Source organism: Lycorma delicatula, chromosome 2 (assembly GCF_047948215.1).
Source record: "Lycorma delicatula isolate Av1 chromosome 2, ASM4794821v1, whole genome shotgun sequence".
NCBI lineage: Eukaryota > Metazoa > Arthropoda > Insecta > Hemiptera > Fulgoridae > Lycorma > Lycorma delicatula.
In genome coordinates, this window is record NC_134456.1 from 84,920,596 (window position 1) to 84,938,117 (window position 17,522).

Genomic DNA, 17,522 nt, shown 5'->3' on the forward strand with positions numbered 1-17,522 from the left:
ACATTCTGGGTATGCATCATGATGTTGATTATTACTGTAGTAAGTGTCTTAGAAAAGATTAATTAGAAAAATTTATATCTGGCATGGTTTAATGAATGACATGAAAAATTAAGTTAATAAATCATGTGCAAGAAAACTTATTCTTCTTATATGAACAGATTTAGAGAAATTAATCCAGAAACAAAATATTCATGGTAACAGAAGGAAGCATAGGGAATAAATATTTTATGAATGTAATAAGGAAAATATTCTTTATAGGATAATTTCCAAGCTTTTACCTATTTCTTTCTTATCATTCTGCAAATAATTGTTGGTATCTTATATTCTGATGTGGATCAATTAAGGCTCTACAAGATTATAAAATTAAACTTAGAATTTAGTGACCCTTTGACTCGACAGATCATGAGAACATACTTAAATGTGAAGAGTTGATTTTATCAATTTTACATAATACTAAAAGTTTAGATTTGGTATTATTATTTAAAAGAATATTATGATTATGTTTTTATTATACAAAATTTTTTTTGAACACACAAATTAGAAACTTGTACAACAAATTGTTGAGTAAGCTGAAGTAAATATACTTTTGGTTTTATGTCAGACTTATATTCTTTGAGAGTTATCTTAAGCAATGATCTTATTTTGTTTTTTTATTATAAATGTACAATCCAGTCTTGTTCACAACTGTTCTGGAATTCCTCTGAGAAGTAATTTGGGTCCTTTGTTGTTTTTGTTGCAAACTAATGATCTATTGTGTATGATTAAATATGTGGATGATTATATTAAAATATACAGAGCTAAAAGTACTGCAACTCAGTTTTTGTATATTCAGAATGAGATGATTGAAATACAAAAATGGCTTCAATAACAAATCTCTACTGAAATTAAACCCTAATTACAAACTTGTATAAATTTTTATTTTCTTTATAACAATGACTTCTGTGACAAGTCTGCTTCACCTCAAAGGTTCAGATTTCAAATCCTGGTCACTTCTCATAAGCTAGAAATATTTCTTGTCATACTCCTACACATTAGCTACAGTTAATCATTAATTTAAAAAAAATTACATTTTTCACTATGCAAATGTAAGTTATTCAATTATGATAAAATGTAAGGGTTAGAACAGGAATAAGATTGTTGATCTTGGTATTTATAAGCGAGATAAAACTATCACATTTATGGTTGTAAATACAAATTCTACAGCATATCAAAGCTAAAAAAATATAGCTTGTGCCAGCTTAAAATAAAATTTAATATAGGCCTAGTATAATTTTGTGGTACTAGTATCACATTCATATTCATAGGATTCAAATTTTATAAAGTAAATTTTGTGTAACATGTAATGCAAAACATTTAAAAAAATTCCTGTCCATATGAGTTTTTAACAGATTACTGCAAGTTATGTTCCATATACCACTGTTAAAAATTAAGTATAACTTCTTGCAATTAATAATGGTGGTTTTCACTTGCCCAAATTGACATATTTATTTGTACGTCAATTTAATATTATATAAACTGTACTTATACACAGATATAGAACACTTTCCATTGCTTCCTAAGTGCAGATCAGGGATGGATCACCATGCCAATTCATATTTTAAAAGAATATTATGAATATATTATACAATTATTTTTTTTGAACATAAATTAAAAACTAGTACAACAAATTATTATGTTAACACAAATTCTTAGGCCTAACATAAATTAGACTCTTATTGATTTATATTTATTTAATGCTATTGTCTCAATTGTTTTGCTGTCATTTTATTTAAGTAAATCCTTAAGAGTAAAACTTGTTAATGTAATCCAATTAAAATCAAAACAGTACTTGAACTAACATGTATGGGCATATGGGCAGGCTTACATGCGAATCACATCTACAAGACTTATGGATAATGGATGGGATTAGGGTAAAATATTACAAATTGCATTATATTAAGTGGGTTTAGTTTTTCCTGTGTATTTAGATCTGATGATGCAATTAAGAATAAATACAAAAATTAAACAAAAGAATGATGAAAAGGTTTAATAGTATTGAGAAGAAATAACATTATTTAAATGGTTGATTACATAACTAGTATATGATTATAGTGTTATATGTAGATATGGTGTGTTGTGAATCGCACTGATACATGGGACATGACTCAGCAGAATTATGACAAACTCACTCACACAAACATTTTGTTTATTCTTTCATATAAGATAACAAAATATAGTACAGTTATAATTTAAAATCTAAAATCTTTACCATCTCACTTTCTCTACTAGTTTTCAGTTATTTAAGTCTAGGAACTAGATACCACAGGCTATTAAAAAAATAAAAGCAAATGCCTATCTGGTACATATTCCTTAACAATATTTTGTAGTTACTGTCTATTGTTAAAAATGAGAATTGGGGTGTATTTCCTGTGTAATGTCAGAAAGCCAAAATGACTATAGACATTAATTAAAAAAATAAATTATAACTCCTTTCAAGGTGATCTCGAATTATAATCTGGTTAATTTTATCGAAGTATAATTGGTTAATTTCATTAACCAATGAAAGGACTGTAATATTGGATTCTTAGAATGTTATTGACGAGGTATTTAAATTAAAAAAAAAAAAACATTAAGATAACTTCTAATTGGATCTTAGTTCATTGTTTTCCAGCACTTGATTTTACAACAATATTCCAATTAATTGCTTGAAAGCAAATGATGCGATCAGGATAAGATTTCACACATGTGACTGCAGTCATATCAATTAAGCATGCATGCACCAGAAGGCTGTAAGAGCTTTGAAAGTGTGTTATGATAAAAGTGTAGATAATTTGTTTACTTGCTCTTGTATATATATACATATATATATATATATATATATATATATATATATACCTATAAGTTTTAAAAGCAATACATATATATTAACTGCTTTATTTTACTGATAGTTGCTGTATGTTAAATGCCATACCCAAAAAGATTGGGCAACATAACATGAGATACAAGTATCAATGGCCATTCTTAGGATAATAATCACCCATATCTGTTATATTAAGAGAAACAAGATAAAAAGCTATGGAAGTGAGGAGTAAAGAGGTTTCCTATTGTCTTGTTCTATCAGCCACACATTCTGTTGAACATTAGCAAACCAAGCCTTTTTTTATTGTATTTGTCCATATCTTCCTCTGTACTAATTATATCAAAGACAAAAGTAAAACCTAGCTTTCCACCAGCAGTACAGAATTTAACAATGTTTCTTACCTCTTACCTTATCTTATTGTTTCTCCTATTTTTACATTAAAAGCGCTTTTGAGGGCTTCCCTCATCATCAGTTAATCAAAATTAAAAACATTAAAAATTACCACATATTGTAAAATATGTAGTCAAAAATAAAATAAAAATAAAAATATTGCCTGTGGCCAGCCATGTGACAGAATGATTTTTTAGTTCTGTTACCCAATTTTAAATGTAATTTGAGAAAGGGAAAGGGTAATTTAGGTGGAATAAAAAAAATGTATTTGTTACTTACAAAAGAGATTTAATAAAAAGCTATTACTTACATAATTGTTAAAGAATATGCTCAAAATGCCAATCCCTTGCGGTAATACACGCACAGACTCTTTTCAGCATATTAGCAGAAATCTTTTTAAGTTGCATTGGAAATATTCGTGATTAAGTCTGTAATATTGACTTTAAGTTCATCAATAGTGTGAGGATTGTTTTTGAAGGCCTCGGACTTAATATAGCCCCACAAAAAGTAGTCAGGAGATGCGAGGTCTAGGGACCTTGGAGGCCATAAGCCCTTGCTTATTATTCGATCATCACAGAACTCTTGCAGAAAATCCATGGTTTCTTGAGATGTGTGGCATGTAGCGCTGTCTTGCTGAAACCAGCAATACCGTTCTTAAGGTTCCAGGAGGGACACAAATTGATACACAATATTCCTGTATAGTTCACCATTTACTATCTGTTCGAAGAATATGGGTCCGACTATACGATGACGAGATATCGCACACCACACACCAGTTTTTTCAGGATGCAAAGATTTGTCTTGTAAAGCGTTAAGATTTTCAACCGCCCAAATTCGACAGTTTTGACTGTTCACATAACCGTCGAAATGGATCCAAGCTTCATCACTGAAGAACACTGTGTTTAAAAATTTGATTCTGTTATCATTTACGAGAGACCTAAACCGACGGCAATATTGCAATGGCTTGTTTAAATCTGGAGGCTGAAGCTCTTGGACTAATCGTACGCGATACAGATACAATTTCAATTTTTTAGCGGCTTTCTGAACACTCGAATATCACAAACCGACTTGCGTGGAAAATTTTTGTAAACTTTTCCGTGGAGAATTGAGCAATCTTGTTTTCACATTCTCTAAAACATCATCTGTCAAACGAGTTGGTTGATCACTATGTTTTCTGTCGCAAACAGTACCTGTCTCTCGAAATCGGTTTGCTAGCCTAGAAATTGACATTTTTTCTGGCGGAGGAACATCAACAAATTTAATTTGAAATGATTCTTTTATACTCGTGTACGATTTTATAGAAAAATATTGTTCAAGAATGAAAACTCGTTGTTCTATGGTAAAAGACATTCGTAACACGACCGGAAGAGGCACAAAAGTTTACACAGCTCAAGGAGAATCAACTCACACTGCCGTATCTATACCGGTTGAGTAGCGCTACCAACTTCGTGTCACAAAACAAAATCTCCTTTCTTAGAAAAAAAATTACCAGGCATTAACAATTGGGTAACAGGACTAAAAAATCACCTTGTATTTTTATTTTTGACTACATATTTTACAATAAGCGGCAATTTTTAATGTTTTAATTTTGATGTATAATTTAAAAAAATTTTTAAATAATTTTGATGTATAATTTTTAACTGATGATGAGGAAACCCCTAAAAAGCACTTTTACTGTAAAAATTGGTGAAAAAATAAGATAAGGTAATAAACACTGTTAGATTCTGTACTGCTAGTGGAAAGCTAGGTTTTACTTTTTGTTTGATATATATATATTTATATATATCAAAGACAAATACAATAATTCATTTTTATTTCAATTTACAATTTAAAATGTTGAAAAAAAATATATATATATAAAAAATTTATTTTATATTGGAAAAGGATCTTTTAACAATTTTAAATCTCAATTTTAATGTGCAATTTGCAACGTACAATTTTAATTTTAATGTGTAATTTACAACAAAAGATCTGAAAAATTATAGAGCAACTGATGATGTGAGGTACTCGTGAAAGTGCTCTTGCTTGAATTATGGAATGAGTAGGTGTCATCCTATTTTATTTTATTTTATTAATTCTGTACTTGGGTTGATCGGATTAATATAATTATATATATGTGTGTGTGTGTGTGTGTGTGTGTATGTACGTAGATTCCATAAACATTGATGAAGACAGTCTTGTATCATACTAAAATCTTTTTGGTGTACCATATTGCTTCAGAAAAAGATGTCTTTATACTGGTTGTATGCCTCTTGCAAAGGTGCAACTAGTCTCCATGTACTCATGTAATTTCACCTGGCACAGATAACATTTTCCTGCCATGGAGGTCTTCTGAAAATATGTTTATTAAATAGTGTTTGATGAAACATAATAATTTAGCTTAGCTATATACGATCCTCTTAAAAATTAAAAATTCATAATAAATAATGAGGCTTCAACTCTTACTGGGTATTATGATGTAATATCAAATAATGCAGTAAACGTTCTGAAGTTTCTGGGAAATTTGGATATGTACATGGATGATAGTAATGCCAATGAGTTTATTTAATATAAATAAAGTTATAAGAGATTGATAGATATAGATAGTAAATTTGGATGCTAAATCCAAAATGAAATCATATCTTTTACCATACCTGTCGTATTCAACAATGACATGATAATTCATGATGTTATCATCCATGATTGTGATACTTGAAAAGATTACTTTCAACTAAAGTATTTTTCATTTATATATTTTTAAACATAAATTACATTAACAACTGTTTCCTTTATATAAAGTTTCTTGAACTTCTATCATAAAATGCAACTAACAAAATACAATTCCAACATATACTGAAAATATGAAATGACTGGGATTTATTCATTGAATCTCAAACAGTACAAGTGCACATAAATTCTCAGGTTTAGATTCATGATTTAACCTTAATACACTCATAAGGGGAAAAATATCATAGGGGAATTCTATGAGGTTTAAAATATCTCATAGACCCAAATGAATAAAACCATTTTGCAATTTATTCTCTTCACAAAATAAAAATAAAAACAACCCAAAAAAATCACACAACATATACTAACAATACAAAATCATAAATGTCAGTCACTTGACAAGCACAGATCTCCAGTAATATACAAATTACATTGCACTAACTGCACAAATTGAAAATTTTAAGAGTAAATTGGTTTGGTTGTCGTGAAAATAAGTTTGTAAAAAATTAACCATTTTTTACTTTTATTTTTTTTACTCATACCTTTTAACATTTAGCCTCCTTTTTTTGTTTCCACCACTTCTCTCTTAATTACTGACATTTTCTCTTAATATTAATCTTCATTTTTCCCCTTTTTTTTAAGCTTACTGTTTTTAGTCATATTTATATGACAATGAATATTTTCTTTGCTTATAAATGCTTTATAATATATTTTATAGTATTTTTAAAACTAGGCTGTAGGCAAAAAATTAAGTTATGTATGTGTTAGTCAAGTGTATTTACAGAGTGATCTCATTGAGGTCATGTCCTAATGCTCAGAGGCCAATATATAAGACAATGTTTCTATTGCTTTACTATGACATGATATCAGGTTAAGTTTTCAATAGTTGGGACATAAATTTATAGATAACTTTAAATTAATTACAGCAAAGAGCTCCAAAAACCATCAAAACATTGATAATAATTTTTATTACTATTTCTGGCATGATCCATCAAATATTTTCAAAAGCAATAAAATATTACGGCACATTAAAAACTTTTTGCTACAAAATACATTATATGATGTTAAAAAATTAATGAAGTCAAGCTGATTATAATATAACAAACTCCTGAAAATAAAAAAAGAATTCAATAATGTTACAACATAAAAAAGTAGGACTGAAAATGCTGAGAAAAGTTCCATAATAAATATAAAATAAACAAGTAATTTATTAATAAAACTTTAAAATTTAAATATTATTTTATGAATAGTATTATTTATTTTGTACATAACTAATTTAAAGTGTAGATAATATAATAATAAATCTGTAAATAATTTTGATTACAAGTCAGATCTTCAATTAAGTCGATCCAAATCCATTTAACAATAACACGCACAATCGTACTGTGTAATCAATATCACTTATTTTTAAAATTAATTTAAGATATAAAACAAAACAATTGATTTAAAGTAATCATAAAAAACACATCTTGAAAAAGTCTTGATAAGTCACATTAACAGTATAACCAGTACAGTTTCCTGGGGTGGTTTTAAATGATAATTTTTTCCTTGAAATATCACAAAATACTTTACTTTTATAAATAATAACTGCATTTTAACCATTATACAAGTAACTATAGTTCATTGATTTAATTTTATAAATATCTTAATAAGAACAAAATATTTACATAGTGCTTAATGAAATTCATAAACGGTACCGCATTTTTTATAAATAGATTTTTAACATAATAAATCATTGTTATATTTTACTTTGTAGAAATTAAATATTTATATTTGTTCATGCTACTATATATTACATTGCAATGTTTTGTTTTTATTTATTTTATTATTTTTTATAATTACACATCACTATTACACAATCATTATTTTGAACAATTCATACTGCATACCCACAGGCATCAGTTCTCTCAATACCTGAGGAAAAAACCGGTTTTTTTTGCACTTAACTCATACAGTAATCATTAAATTTCCACTATTCTTGTCACTTTCGTTTTAATCTGCTGCATATCCACTCTAACCCTTGATATAACCTAGAACAAATAAATAATTTAAAATTAATTTAAAGAAAATACATTACCAACTAAATTTGAAATTCTATTTACTATTTACATGTCTGTGTTATCACATTTACAACTAAAGTCTGATTGCTTTTGAAAAAATGGAAAGAACTAAGACGAAGGTATTGATCGGTATGATTATGTGGTAGAAGAACAATGAGTGAAAAAAGTTGGTAGAGATTATTGCAGGAAAAAAATATTTGGTAGAACAGGCAGATGCTGAGGGGAGTGTGGGTAGGAAGTTGCAGCTAGGAAAGGTATAACTTAAATGAATATGGATTTATGTAGAAAAAGAAATTCCAAACTTCTTACTCATAAACATATTTTATCATTTTAAAGATGTTGGTACAGTTTAATTTCTCATGCGTGAGGTAAAATCACTAGCAGACTGCATTTAATTATGACTCAGGTTGCTCTATTTAATACTGTACTACCTATGTTTGTTCTCTTTTATTAAGTTTTGTTTGTCACTTGCATTTTAATCTGTTTTACATTCACTTTTAATATAATAACCTAGAACAATAATTACCAAGCCATGAAATAGTTAATGGGGAAAAATGAAAGGACACATTTGAAAATGTAATACACCAATAACACTTTTTTAATATGATACATGGGATGGTATTACTGCTTCAGAGACGAACACGGGATTAGATTTTGGAAATCTCAAAAGTAAAGTGGCTTCCTAACAAAGTAATTGTTTGTAACTTATAGAAAACACCACTTAATGTACTTAATTATAATGGGAGATGAAATCAAACTGCTGTAGTTGATTTTGCCTGCTGTTTTGATTATATTTTAATAATTAAGTACAGCTAACAAAGATGACAGCTACGTTTTCTGTTATAGTTTTTGTAATCAAGATGTATAATAACTGTTTTAATATATTTTATGCTTGTTTACACACAGAAATATATGCATCATTTACCATTTAAAGAAAAATACATGAAAACATGGTTTTGACTGGAATACTTCAAACTACCTCTCCTAACCACTACTGCTATTCTTTCACTTTCTTATATATAACTTGAAATCACTATATAAGGTGTAAAAAAAAATCAAGTGTGAGAATTTTAATTTTTATCAAAAAGAATTTACTTTTTTTATACTTATACTTTTACACTGTTCCCTTCAAAGTAGTCTCCCAGATGGGCCCCACTTATGCCAGAGTTTCTTCCATTCCTCAAAACATTTGTGGAAAACATTTTTTGGTATAGGTTTCAGTTCACTTACCAATTTGTTAACTATTTAATTACTGTTGCAAACCATTGTTGTCCTTTCTATGTTCTCTTAATCAGTGGTAACAAGAAAGGGTTGCAGGATGCCATGTCCGGAGAACATGGAGGCTGTAGCATAATTATGTATAATTTTTAGTTAAATAATCACAAATTAATAACAAAATGTGAGCTGGAGTGTTATAATGTGTAAAATCCAAGAATTGTTAGCCCACATTTGTGGTCAATTTTTTTAGACTGCATTTGTAAACAGTGTACAGCTGCTAAGCACTACACTGTTAACATTGTGTTTTTCATACAAACTTGTAAGAATTAATAATGGATGGAGCCACTGTAACTGCAAAAACACTTAACACTCGATCCAACTTGGCAAATTTTTTTCAGTCTCAGCTCTTCAGAAAGGTTTCATTGTGATAACTGGACCTTTCTTTCAATATCATAACTATACACCTACAATGTGAATCATCAATGTGTTCTGTACACCCACCACATAAAAGCCACATTTCAATAATTTTAAGCTATCAATGATGTCAGTTAACAAATTTTCTGTGATGATTTTGTTGAAAATTCAACATCTTTGGAAATAATTTGCTGCTACTTGTTTCATATCCAAAATGTCAGTCAAGATTATTTTGTACAAGCCATAAGTGATTCCTGCCTCTTCAGTAACTTCTGTAATAATGATTAAATGATTACTGATCACAATGTCCTTTATTTTGTCAATAATTTCATAGGTTGTTGATGTATTCGGACATCTAACCCTTTTGTCATCTTCAATGTCTTCACGGCCTTCTTGAAACCTTTTGCACTAATTATAAACCTTTTGTACTGACATAACATCTCTCCAAAAATCTTCTGTAACATTTTCACCATTTTATTCACTTTTTAACGCAAAATTTAATCCAAATCCTTTGTTCCATCATTTTCAAATAAAATAAATTGCCACTTTTAATAAAATTGTCCAAATTACTCAGATGCAAAATTTGGTCTACACATCTAATATGGCTGAAAACATTGATATATATATTATACATTACAGAAGTGCTGCTATCACATACGAAATAGAAAAACTCAGTCGAAAAGACATAGTGAATATTTTTCAACCTCATTAATGATTATGATCAACCTCATTAATGATTATGTTTAATTTTTTATGTATATTGTATTTAAATAAACAATACTGTGGGACTTTTAAACTGTTCAAAAAAAAGTTGAGCTTTAAGCTTACCACAAAAGACTCATATTGAAGGTTATTGGGTATTATTTTTACTACAGCTAACTTTTAACTATAGAATCATTAACCTCTGGAATCTGTAGGTAATATTGTGGTCATAACTAGGGTCAACTGTTAATAGTGGAAACTGTTCCCTTAAATAAAAAGCTAATGAACTTACATCAATGATGCTAATGGTAATAATTAACAGTAGTTAATGGCTGGCTAGTGACAGTAGCAGTTAATATATGTTTAAATAAAAATGACCAATTAATAGCATTCCCTGAAAAAAAAATAAACCACAGCCCTTAAAAACTATTAATGGTTCTGCAATACCTAAAATACTTTAGGAAGAAGCATCTTGGAAATTGAAATGTGCTAAATAAGGTAATGTGTTAAATCTGTTAATTTAAAATGACAATGCCAAAGCCATGATAAACACACAAATTCCATGTATGTCTTTAAAGTTAAACAATGCTTGGAGCAGTTTCCCAGCAAGGTGTTTGTATTCTATTATGTATTATTAACAGATCAAACAATGCTGCTCCTTTTTTGTATAATATTTCTGCTGCCACCTGTTTCTTTTAACATAATTTTATCATGTTTTAAGTATTTGATGTGAATTATGTTAATTTCACACTTGAAAATATGAAAAACAAATAAATAGTTCATAGCATATGTTGAGGTAGTAAACGTATAAAATATGTACAGCATATATTGTCAATGTAAAGTAAAGTAATGTGTGGCAAATCAATAAATTCAACAGTAGATAATTTTGATAGATTTATGGGTTATGTTATTTTTTAATTACTGTATATACAGAAGCAAATTCTAGTCAAGATTGATAATGCAGCTATCACTTCTATGTAGTCTTTAATCCATCACAAGCTTCCCACCTAACAATGCTTTGTTCTTCTCTTTTGAACAGATTTATGATTTAAGCTTTGTTTTAATCCTATAAGAAACTTATACAAGGTCTGTTCAAAAAATAATTGTACTTTTCTCTGGTGCTTAAAGAGATATTTTGAGACATGTGACTGGCATCACTGAATAGTGTAGAAACTAATGAGCTTCCCACCACCTGTGTGTGTTATGTTATTTAGTGCCTTCGGCAACTTTTATTTGTAACTTAAAGAAACAAAGAGTTGCAGTAAAAATTTATGTTAAGCTTTATCAAAAATTTTACCAAACCACAAAATTATTCAAGAGGCTCACAGGGAGGGCGGTGTAAGTTCTGAGGCAAACAAAATGCTGAGTGTGGTCCAGACGTTTTTAGAAGAAATATCTACCAAAGAAGACAATCATCCAGGAGGACCACTGACACCAATAGAGATGTTCTACATTGCTGAAGTGAATGATTTCGTGCTATCAAATTGACGTTTAACAATTCATGAGATAACAAAAAATACTGTTATTCTTATTGAATTTTGTTGGATTCATGGCATGAAATCCAAACTGAAAAATTAGGAATGCATTGTTTCACCACCAAGTTCATTCTAAAAGCACAAAAGCAAAAAGATAATTGTATAGAGATCTTTTATTAACTTTGATGAAACGTTTTTGATAAAACTTGTCAATGATAATAAATGGTGATAATAACATGATTATGATGAAGAACAGTCTCAGTTATTGCATTGGAACAGAAAAACATCATAGACACCGTAAAAAGCATGTAAAAGTCATACAAACACAGAGCTGATGTTGACAGCCTTTTTTGACTTCAGAAATAATTTGCCTTGAGTTTCTATATGGAGGATAGATGGTTGTCATTAAAACCTAAAAGTCATCAGACATTTCCATGAAAAATGTGAGGAAGACATGACCTTTAGCATTCCAACTCATGGGTACTTCATAATGACAATGTGCCAACCTACATGTCGCAGCTAATTTGTGAATTTTATATAAAAAAAATGTCTGTGCCATCCCTATCAACCATACTCACCAATATGACTACCCCTGGTAGTAAAATCCCCTGCTGACCTTTTTATTTACAATTGCTGTTAAAAGAACAGAGATTCAAGACAATAGAATCTATAAAAGAAAAAAGAAAACAATGCTCTGTACACTACTTTCAAAGTTCAGAGCTGGTTCTCAAAGTGGAAAGGAAGTTAATGAAGTTACGATCAGCAAAGAGATTAATGCTGTATTTAAAAAAGAATAGAAAGTGTCTGGTTACTCTTTTTAATCAGACTTTGTATATACAAGGAAGGAAATTATGAGTACGTAATTAAAAATCTTTAACAAATCTATGCAGAGAGATTTACACAGAAAGGTAAGTTTTCAGATGAACTAAACATTAAGTTATTTGTTCAAATTATAAAAAAAATAAAATGAAGATGTAGTGCAATAAAAATATTTCTACAATAAAACTAAATTTATGATTCTGATGCTGTGCTCAAAGATTCAAATATATCATTCTTATTATTCTATTATTATACAACAATTAAAAAAAAAAAAAAAAAACAGGTGTCAGGTTTTTTAAAGGTTTTTTTAACCTAAATTAGGTGCTAAGTTTAAAAAAATTAAATGTCTGTACTATCAGTAAAGTATATTTATGTTTAATTTTTAAATAAAAATGCTACACACATAAAATCTTATTTACATATTTACTTCTTTGCTATCATATAAAGATACACTTTATTGACTAAACTGTGTCAAAAAGTCAGTTTGAATTAATTACTATAAAAAAAACCACTAGATGGATGCAGTTAAATGGCGAGCAGTTTTTCAAAGAATAATGAAATTCTTTATATACTATGGAAGTGGCAGTCAGTATATTAAAAAAAATATTTTATGTAATTATTATTTCCTAAAATTAGATAAATATGTTGAAAATGTACAAATAATTACCCTTCTCCAGATAAAGCACAACATGATTGTATATGCCATTGATGTTTCTTAATGGCAGTTAAATCAAGTTGTCTACTAATTTCAGCAGCTGACATTGCACCTTTAACATCTTGTTTATTGGCAAATATTAAAACCGCAGCTTTACTTAATTCTTCATGGTTTAACATTCTGTACAACTCCTCTCTGGTTACTGATAATCGCTCCCTGTCTGTTGAGTCAATAACAACTATAACAAACTGGAAAAAGACATAATAGTTCAGTTAGATAATTATTTAATGCTAAATAAATAAAAAATATACTACTTTAAAAAAAAAATAATTTTCAAGTTCTGTTGAAGCTGATACACATTGTAACAGTTAAAAAGTGAAATCCAGCACTCTTCATGTTAACTTTGTGATACAAAATTGTAATTGAAGTTACCTAAAGCTTTTTAGTCCAAAAGCAAGTTTTATATAGTATATAAATTCACATCATCATTGTTATACAAATATATAAAATACCTAATAAAGAAATCACAATGACTGTTAATAAACAACTGATGAAAACTCTGCAAATGTTTATTAAGATGTATGAAAAATCATCATATGATAATCAGGGGCAGCACTGATGTAGTGAATATTAAAACAAAAATAATCAGGAATATCTTTGTTAAAAATCTTGATAGGAATAAAGTGTCTGAAAAAATGGTGGTAAAGCAACTTATCAATGAGTAAAACCAAACACCAATAATAAAAACTCTTTCATGTCAAATAAAATTTGACATGAATTTTTTTTTAACATACTGTGATTGCCATTACAACTGATGAGATATAGGTTAAAATAAATAACACAAGCCTGCAAAAATGTGGGTTTTGGAATGTTCTCCAACTTTTGATAATTGATTCATATGTATTTTTTGGCGCTGAATCTGAAAATAACCTTTATTTTTTCCATCACATTAGGATTTTTCACAAATCGCAATTTCAAAATTTGTAAAAAGTTGAAAAATTGCAAAAATGTGATACTATAAAATAGACAAAAAAGGTTTTTTTTTTATAATAAATTAATATAATATATTCATCTTTTTGGCATATACTATGCAAAACAGTTGAGTGGTCTGAAGAGGATGAGGGTGAGACAGCCGGGAGAGCTTGGCCGACAAGTTGTGATAAGACTTAACAATATGTAACATGTTTATTGGAAGCTGTCCGCGCCATTCATGCACTGTGCAACTACTTTCAGTGTTGTTTCAACCATCAGCATATGTAAATTTATGTTTTTCCATCCTCCATGATCAAATGCGTTTTTGTTGGTGGAAAATATATTTTCAGGTCATACAGCAAACTTTCTTTTGAAAATGACTTCAAGAAGCTGCAAAAAATGCGCAGATTCTTTTTGTTGCATTTGTGGTGAGTTAATGATGCAAAAGCAAAGAAGAAATATAACAAATTTCGTTCAACAAGTGTACCTCATGTACTTCAGATTGAAAATAGGAGAAGATACAGAGACAACTTGGGCACCCCACTTATGTTTGCTACACATGTGTTGAAGATCTTATATGGTGGTCAAAGGGTGAACAAGAAGCGTTTAGATTTGGAGTTCCAATGGTGTGGCAGAGCCACGAAATCACACCAATGATTATTTGATTATTACTTTTGTTCGACTGGTGTTCATGGTTTCAATTTGAAAAATAAAAAAAGAATCATCTATCCAAATGTGCCATCCGCTTTATGCCCGGTTCCTCATGGTCCAGACATACTAGCGCCAATTTCACCAGAAAATTTACCTGAAATAGATGGTTCCACAAGTGATTTAAATAACATCAAGGAGTGTGAACCTGGAGACAGCTGTGTGACTTATTCACAGTCTGAACTAAACGATTTGGTTTGAGACACATCTGAACACAGAAAATTCAGAACTGCTTGGTTTGAGGCTTAAGGAGAAGAACCTGCTAGCAGCTGGCACATCATTTTTCTGGTTCAGGTACAGAGAAGAGTATTTTCTTCCATATTTTTCGAAAGAAGGAAAATCAGTCTTCAGCACTGATGTACATGGACTTTTGAGTCGACTTAACATTCCGTATGAAAGTACCGATTGGAGAATGTTCATCATAGATTCATCCAAAACAAGCATCAAACTTGTCCTTCTTCACAATGGGAATACGTATTCGTCAATACCAGTTGAACATCCTGTCTATTTAAAAGAAGGTTATGATAATTTGGAATTCATTCTTGATAAAATTAAATTGACAGTCATAAGTGAATTATGTACGGCGATCTCAAAATAATATCAATGCTCAATAATAACAGCAAGGAGAATACACAACGTTTCCTTGTTTTTTGTGTGAATGGGATAGCAGAGACAGAGAAAAATATTGGATAAGGAAAGATTGGCCAAAAAGAACTTCATTAGAACCTGGAACCAAAAATGTGCTACAAAGAGCTCTCATAGATCAGAATAAAGTTCTCCTTCCACCTATGCATATCAAGTTAGGTTTGATGAATCAATTTATCAAAGCCTTACCAAAAGAAGGTAAATGTTTTAAATACATTTGAGATAAATTTCCAGTCTTATCAACCGCCAAACTAAAAAACAGTGTCTTTACTGGTCCTGACATTAGAAAACTTCTCAAAGATGGTAATTTTGAGAAATAATGGAAGCTGCAGAAAAAGAAGTCTGGGGAGCTTTTAAAGACATAGTAACCAAGTTTCTTGATGATAAGAAAGATCTGAGCTTCAAATCAATCCTTGAGAACATACTGCAAAAGTGTAAAAATTTAAGCCGTTCCATGAGCTTGAAGAGAAATTCACTTCCTAAATTTGCATGTGGAATATTTTCCTGAAAATCTGGGTGCTGTCAATGAAAAGATGGGTAAGAATTTCATCAGGACATGAAAGAAATGGAAAGGAAGTTTCAAGGAAAATGGGCTATTATGATGACAGCAGACTACTGCTGGATGTTACACCAAGATGAACCCTATAGAGAACACAGAAGGAAAACCATGAAGCAGAGTATAAGCCGTTCAAAGAAACTTTGACACATGGAATAAGAATGTAAGTATGTTTCGTACTTCATCATTAAGGGTGGGTAAAAAGGGGGAGTTGGTTTCTAAAGACATGATGTACCTCATAAAAATTAATTAAATAAATTTAAAAATGCACTGAAACAGAAATTAGGCTTATTTTGTGGCAATTTCATTAGAAATTAAGGAGTCAATAAACCCACCAGGTTGGTGTAGTGGTGAACTGGTCATCGCAAATCAGCTTATTTTGAAGTCGAGAGTCCTAAGGTTCAAATCCTAGTAAAGGCAATTTACTTTTACACGGATTTGAATACTAGAAAAAAAGAGTTTTAAAACGTTTTAATCCATAAGTATGTAGTATATTTTCTAGATTTTAAAATGTTCAAATTTATAAACTACTCAATACAGGAAAGATTTACAAGAAACAAGGATAACATCACTGGGTTCTACTGTCTTTTTTTCAGAAAAAAATTGTTAATTTTTTTACAGTAAATAAATATTTAATAAATAAATAAATGAACAAGTAAACATATATAAAAGGTCTGTAAATAAAATAATGAGACTGGTTCAGAAAAACTTTTTATTTACAATTCAATTATACTTGGACTCTACCACCTTCGAAAAAGTTCCCTTGGGAAGCCATGCAACACTTCAAATGATTTTTCCACTCTTCAGTGAGTGTTGGAAGTCAGAAACCGGAATATCCATCAAATAGCTGGTTACATTTTTTTTTAATGTTTTCTATTGTTCCAAAATGGTGTCCCTTGAGGTGTTCTTTTAAAGTCCGTAACAGGAAAAAGTTGCAGTGACTCAAGTCAGGTGAATAAGGTGGTTAAGGAACTACAGCAATGTTTTTCTTTGCCAAAAACTCATTAACTGAGAGTGCAGTGTGACAAGGTGCATTGTCATGATACAGCATCCAATTGTCTTTGATGGCTAGTCTCACATAGGAAACTCTTTTCCGCAGTCTTTCAAGAATTTCTTGAAAAAAAAAATTGGTTTACAGTCTGGCCTGTAGATAAAAATTCCTTATAGATAATGCCATTACTATCGAAGAAACAAATTAGCATGGTTTTGATTTGTTCATTTTTTCTTTTTTGGGACGTGCTGTGTTTGAAGTGTGCCACTTCTTGCTCTGGCGTTTTGTTTCTGGGTCGTACTCAAATATCCAAAATTCATCACCAGCAGTAACATTTTTTAGAAAATCAGGGTCAGTTTCAATTTGCCCTAA

General features: G+C 29.8%; 1 protein-coding gene across 5 annotated transcripts in view; it reads right to left on the reverse strand.

Annotated features, from left to right (window-relative positions):
* Window positions 1-7,123: 7,123 nt before the first annotated feature.
* The window catches only part of Arl5 (ADP-ribosylation factor-like 5), a 92,802-nt gene continuing 82,403 nt past the window's right edge, over window positions 7,124-17,522 (reverse strand). For all 5 annotated transcript variants that reach the window (XM_075355694.1, XM_075355691.1, XM_075355692.1 and 2 more), the window contains 2 exons: window positions 13,291-13,526; window positions 7,124-7,965 (listed from right to left, as the gene is read on the reverse strand). In XM_075355694.1, the coding sequence (XP_075211809.1) occupies window positions 7,917-7,965; window positions 13,291-13,526 (285 nt within the window). In that variant the 3' untranslated portion in view covers window positions 7,124-7,916. The remainder of the gene's footprint in view (window positions 7,966-13,290; window positions 13,527-17,522) is intronic.